The 6,931-nt window shown below is 42.8% G+C and overlaps 1 protein-coding gene across 1 annotated transcript; it reads left to right on the top strand.

Moving 5' to 3' along the window:
- The first annotated feature begins 3,686 nt into the window (after window positions 1–3,686).
- LOC116624858 (transmembrane epididymal protein 1A-like) lies at window positions 3,687–4,592 on the top strand. The gene has a single exon (XM_032393085.1). It carries the CDS (start codon window positions 3,687–3,689, stop codon window positions 4,590–4,592), a length of 906 nt encoding a protein of 301 aa, XP_032248976.1.
- The last annotated feature ends 2,339 nt before the right edge of the window (window positions 4,593–6,931 follow it).

Below are 6,931 nucleotides of genomic sequence, written 5' to 3'. Positions count from 1 at the left end.
AGCCCTGGCCAGACTTATCAAAAAGAAAAGAGAAATGACCCAAATCAACAAAATCATGAATGAAAGAGGAGATCACAACCAACACCAAAGAAATATAAACAATTATAAGAACATATTAGGAGCAACTATATGCCAGCAAATTAGATAATCTGGAAGAAATGGATGCATTCCTAGAGATGTATCAACTACCAAAACTGAACCAGGAAGAAATAGAAAACCTGAACAGACCTATAACCACTAAGGAAATTGAAGCAGTAACCATAAGTCTCCCAACAAACAAAAGCCCAGGGCCAGATGGCTTCCCAGGGGAGTTCTACCAAACATTTCAAGAAGAATTAATACCTATTCTTCTGAAACTGTTCCAAAAAATAGAAATGGAAAGAAAACTTTCAAACTCATTTTATGAGGCCAGCATTACCTTGATCCCCAAACCAGACAAAGACCCCTTCAAAAAGGAGAATTACAGACCAATATCCTTGATGAACATGGATGCAAAAATACTCACCAAAATACTAGCCAGTAGGATCCAACAGTACATTAAAAGGATTCTTCACCACGACCAAGTTGGATTTATCCCTGGGCTGCAAGGTTGGTTCAACATCCACAAATCAATCAGTGTGATACAATACATTCATAAAAGAAAGAACAAGAACCATATGATCCTCTCAATAGATGCAGAAAAAGCATTTGACAAAGTACAGCATCCTTTCTTGATCAAAACTCTTCAAAGTATAGGGATAGCGGGTACATACCTTAATATCATAAAAGCCATCTATGAAAAACCCACAGTGAATATCATTCTCAATGGGGAAAAACTGAGAGCTTTCCCCCTAAGATCAGGAACACGGCAGGGATGTCCACTATCACCACTGTTATTCAACATAGTACTAGAAGTCCTAGCCACAGCAATCAGACAACAAAAAGCAATAAAAGTCATCCGAATTGGCAAAGAAGAAGTCAAACTCTCACTCTTTGCAGATGATATGATACTTTATGTGGAAAACCCAAAAGACTCCACCCCAAAACTGCTAGAACTCATACAGGAATTCAGTAAAGTGGCAGGATATAAAATCAATGCACAGTAATCAGTGGCATTCCTATACACCAACAACAAGACAGAAGAAAGAGAAATTAAGGAGTCGATCCCATTTACAATTGCACCCAAAACCATAAGATACCTAGGAATAAATCTAACCAAAGAGGCAAAGAATCTGTACTCAGAAAACTATAAAATACTCATGAAAGAAATTGAGGAAGACACAACGAAATGGAAAAACGTTCCATGCTCATGGATTGGAAGAACAAATATTGTGAAGATGTCAATGCTACCTAGAGCAATCTACACATTCAATGCAATCCCCATCAAAATACCATCCACTTTTTTCAAAGAAATGGAACAAATAATCCTAAAATTTGTATGGAACCAGAAAAGACCCTGAATAGCCAGAGGAATGTTGAAAAAGAAAAGCAAAGCTGGCGGCATCACAATTCTGGACTTCAAGCTCTATTACAAAGCTGTCATCATCGAGACAGTATGGTACTGGCACAAAAACAGACACATAGATCAATGGAACAGAACTAGAGAGCCCAGAAATGGACCCTCAACTCTATGGTCAACTGATCTTCGACAAAGCAGGAAAGAATGTCCAATGGAAAAAAGACAGTCTCTTCAACAAATGGTATTGGGAAAATTGGACAGCCACATGCAGAAGAATGAAACTGGACCATTTCCTTACACCACACACAAAAATAGACTCCAAATGGTTGAAAGACCTAAATGTGAGACAGGAGTCCATCAAAATCCTAAAGGAGAACACAGGCAGCAATCTCTTCAACCTCCGCTGCAGCACCTTCTTCCTATAAACATTGCCAAAGGCAAGGGAAGCAAGGGCAAAAATGAACTATTGGGACCTCATCAAGATAAAAAGCTTTTGCACAGCAAAAGAAACAGTCCACAAAACCAAAAGGCAACTGACAGAATGGGAGAAGATATTTGCAAATGACATATCAGATAAAGGGCTAGTATCCAAAATCTATAAAGAATTTCTTAAACTCAACACCCAAAGAACAAATGATCCAATCAAGAAATGGGCAGAAGACATGAACAGACATTTTTCCAAAGAAGACAACCAAATGGCCAACAGACACATGAAAAAGTGCTCAACATCGCTCGGCATCAGGGAAATCCAAATCAAAACCTCAATGAGATATCACATCACACCAGTCAGAATGGCTAAAACTAACAAGCCAGGAAACGACAGATGTTGGCGGGGATGCGGAGAAAGGGGAACGCTCCTACACTGTTGGTGGGAATGCAAGCTGGTTCAGCCACTCTGGAAAACAGTAGGGAGGTTCCTCAAAAAGTTGAAAATAGAGCTACCATACGACCCAGCAATTGCACTACTGGGTATTTACCCCAAAGATACAAATGTAGGGATATGAAGGGGTACACACACCCCGATGTTTATAGCAGCAATGTCCACAATAGCTGAACTATGGAAAGAGCCAAGATGTCCATTGACAGATGAATGGATAAAGAAGAGGTGGTATATATATACAATGGAATATTATGCAGCTATCAAAAGGAATGAAATCTTGCCATTTGCAACAACGTGGATGGAACTGGAGGGTGTTATGCTGAGTGAAATAAGTTAATCAGAGAAAGACATGTATCATATGACCTCACTGATATGAGGAATTCTTTATCTCAGGAAATAAACTGAGAGTTGCTGGAGTGGTGGGGGGTGGGAGGGATGGGGTGGCTGGGTAATAGACATTGGGGAGGGTCTGTGGTATGGTGAGCGCTGTGAATTGTGCAAGACTGTTGAATCACAGATCTGTACCTCTGAAACAAATAATACATTATATGTTAAAAAAAAAAAAGGAAGAAGAAGATAGCAGGAGGGGAAGAATGAAGGGGGGGAAATCGGAGGGGGAGGTGAACCATGAGAGAGGATGGACTCTGAAAAACAAACTGAGGGTTCTAGAGGAGAGGGGGGTGGGAGGATGGGTTAGCCTGGTGATGGGTATTAAAGAGGGCACGTTCTGCATGGAGCACTGGGTGTTATACTCAAATAATGAATCATGGAACACTACATCAAAAACTAATGATGTATGGTGATTAACATAACATAATAATAATAAAAAAAAAGAAAAGCCAGATTGACACTAGGTGTGTATTATATGGTCACATATCCAAATGTTTATAAATATAGGTGTTCAGAAAGAAAGCCTTACAACTGGACCAAAGCTATGTCTGAATGGCCAGGCTACCTCAGGATACCACAGCAACCCCTACCCCTATCCCATGCCCCTCTCTCCTCGTTTGAGTGCTGGGCAGCACAAGGGGCAGGAAGACATGGGAGAAAGGGACAGGGGTGCACAGGAGTACCTCAAGGACCACAGAGAGGAGCCTCTAAAAGCACATTCACAAGCTCTTCTTTGGCAGAAGTCAGTTAGTTCCCAATGTACCGGAATGGAATGGAACAATGGAGGCTTTACTCCACCAAAGGCGTAGGCTTGTTTCAAGAAACATTTCCTCTGTGGGGGAGCAGTGGGTGGGGTGAGATGATAAAAGTTGGTGGAAGGCAATTCTTTCCAAAGGCCAGACCTTGAAGTGGCCCCAGAAGGTGTGGACTTGCCCAAATTTTGCTCTTCTCTCCTTTGTTAGATACATCTGTAGTTCAATGGGAACCTTTATTGGTCATGTGTACCCAGGACTATTTCTAATCTTATATGGACTGTATCAGGCAATAGTAGTCTCCAAAGCCATGATACTCAAAGACTCTCTGCTGGATTCTTCATGGCATCCTAGGAATAAGGGAAGATGGGCCAGGCTGTGGAAAATATCCTATGGAGGTTTGCTGAAGATGGTGACTGGCTCCATCTTGATAGCTTATGAGATCAATTGCATTAAAGGAGGGTTGGTACTGGTGAACAGAGAGTTGCCACCAAGATTTCTGTACCCCAAAGAGTGGCAGCACCTCACCATGTTCATCCTCCTCACCCTCAACGGCTGTGTCGACGTCATGAGCAAGAACTTGCTGCCTCAGAGGTGTGTGCTTCTAGAAAAAGGTACCCTGGCCCTGACCTTCTATGTGCTCCTGCTGTTGTTGACATCACATGTCCAGAACTCAACAGGGATAGAGCTTCAGACACATTGTCTGCTCATCTTGGTGGTGTTCCTACTGATGCTGGTGTTGACTATAGAGCTGTGGACTCCTGACACATTTCACCTCTTGCTGATTGAGACTTTTCTGTTTCTGATGATGGGCTCCTGGCTGATACAGGCAGGCTTTATTCTGTACAAGCCAGTCACTGGCTACCCATGGCAGGATGATGACATCAGCGACATCATGTTCATCACCACCTTCTTCTGTTGGCATGTGATGATCAATGCTTTGTGTCTGCTGGGAATCTATGGCATCTCTTCCTTTTGGCATCGTTGTTACGGTACCAGCTTGAAGCTGATGGGATCCAAAGAAGCTCCATATCACAAGAGCACTGTAGGATCCCTCTACAAATTGCTGCAGGAAGTGGATCCATCAGAGAAAGATGACCAGGCTCTTCTCCTTTCAAAAAACCCTTTCTGAGACAGCCTAGAATGCTTGGCACATTGTCCACCCATCTTCCTCCTCGCAGGTTCTCTCAGACAATGTGCACTGTACCCTTTTTGGTCCCCAGTGAAGGTAACGGCCATGAAGGAGTGCAGTTGGTCTCCATCTGCTGGTACATCTCCTGCCCTTGAATGTCTAATTGCTGAGGAGATGAGGAGAGAGGAGCCTGAGAAAGGGATGCTGATGGGATTGGGGTGGGGTGGGAAGAGCACCAGGGTAGTAGGTGAGTGTGCAAGAAAAGCCATGGGGGCGGGGTGGGGGTGGGGGGAAGACAGAGGCTGCAATAGAAGGGAGGCTTTCAAAGGGAGGAGAGCAGAGTCCAGCAGTCACGCGTCACCAGGTACTTCTCCAGGCACAAAAGATTGCCTTTCACCTGAGAGTATAATGATTTCTCACAATTCAAAACTGGAATCATTCAAGTCTCATCCTGATAAAGTGGGTATCTCAGTTTGCTCACCAAAGTTGCACCACCATGTGGAAGTGATATAAACAGAATTTAGAATTAATTTATACTAGTTGAAAGTATGCTTTGTATCCCCCCTCCCACCTTTAAGGATTGCCTTCATTTCAAATCCAAATTAATAAAGTGAGACTTTATTAATCCTTTAATTTAGTAACACTTCAAATATGCAGAATTCAAATATAGAATTCAAATGCTCATTACTTCTTCAACTTCTTATTCTATCACTCCTGTTCCAGTCAAAGCTTACCTATTTCACCACCACCACCTCTGCACATGTAATTTCCCGGATTGTATACTTGGGTCTTTGCAAATTCCACTCCCTTGCATCTCACAGAAAGCCATCAGACAATCACATGTTTATCATGTTGTTTGGTACCCAGCATAAAACCCACCTTCACCCTCACCCCACTGAGTACCCCCAAGGAGGCCCTCTCCAAGAACTCTTACTGACTCCTTTGTTCTGGAACTCTTAGGTGCTTATATGAAATCTGCTTTGTTAAGTTATTCATATAGCTGATACATTGTGCTTTGTACGGTCTCTGAAATCATTTCTTTGGGGGAGGTTTTTCTCACCACCTGAAGACTCCCAAAGGGTAAGGACTTTGCCAGATCCAAGTTACATAATTTCCTAATGCCCCGAATATGTAGCATAGGTGATGTTTAATAAAGGCTTATTTGCTTCCAGAATCTCCGCCTACCCCTGTTCCTTCTAAATGTTTTTCAGGACAGGTCCAGGGTTCTGTGAACCTCTGGGAAACACCAACAGTCCTAAAGCCTGAGTCATCTCCTTAGTAATGGGCCCACTCTCTTCCTCATTCATGGGATAACAAAATCCACCAACCTATTTCTAAATTGTTTACTCTGTTATTGCTTTTTAATCCTCCAAAGTGTTTCTATAAGGAACTTCCTGAAAACTGAGACCCAGCAGGTTGACTTACCCACGTCTTAGAACTGGTACAAGGCAAGACAGGAATTCGAGTACAGGGGTGTCTGACTCAAGCCAGTGGCTGTGTCCTCTGGCCCACAGTGACTTTGCTAATAACAGTGGTAAAGGGAGTGATCCTCAAACTGAAATTGTTTTAAAAAAGAAAAAAGGAAAAAAAAGGAAGGAAGGAAGAGAAATGGTCACCCAGAAGGCCCAGTTGCAAAGAGTGGCACAGTGTAAATACTCTAGGAGTCCCCTAAAGGGCGTGTCTATGTCAGATTTCTGTCCATCACCCAATCCCCCCCACCCCGGCTTCGCCTGGGAGTGAGAGTCTGGCAGACTCTCAACTTCTGGCTGGGTCTTAAATTTCTGGGCTCAGATCCGAGTGAGGACTGAGGATAAGACTTGTTTGTAACCACGTTTTCTGATCCTCACCATTTCCCCCTTAACTCTTGGGTTCTAGACTCTTTTCAGTTACTCTTCTTGGCGGACGGACGTCCTTTTCTCTTTACCTCTTGCACACACTGGTGGGAGATGAGGAAAAAGCACAAAACATTCTTAAGCTGCTCTTTCCTAGTCATTTGAAGCCTAATTTTATAATAATAAACAAACCTCTGATAATCAATTAATACTCCCAACATAGTATCTCTTAGGTATCCAATGTAGGTAATAAACTTACATGTTATTGATTTACCATATTTGAGATAACACAGAGGCCCTCCCCTCGAAGGCCAATCGAAAAAAAAAATTCCCATTCTTACAGTTCGGGGAGATTCTCAAAAAAATTACACCAGAGGGCGCTACGATCACACCGCCCCAGCTAAGCCTCTGGCTCTCCAACCTGGTAAACAAGTCTCCTCGAAACTGGTTTTAAAGTGGGGGGAGGGGAAAGGAGGTCAGGAAAAATAAGGAACTAAGTCTAAGTAT

Source organism: Phoca vitulina, unplaced genomic scaffold (genome assembly GCF_004348235.1).
Source record: "Phoca vitulina isolate PV1807 unplaced genomic scaffold, GSC_HSeal_1.0 scaffold71, whole genome shotgun sequence".
Classification (NCBI taxonomy): Eukaryota; Metazoa; Chordata; class Mammalia; order Carnivora; family Phocidae; genus Phoca; species Phoca vitulina.
Note: the sequence above shows the minus strand (reverse complement) of the source record. Positions and strands in the feature narration are given on the sequence as shown.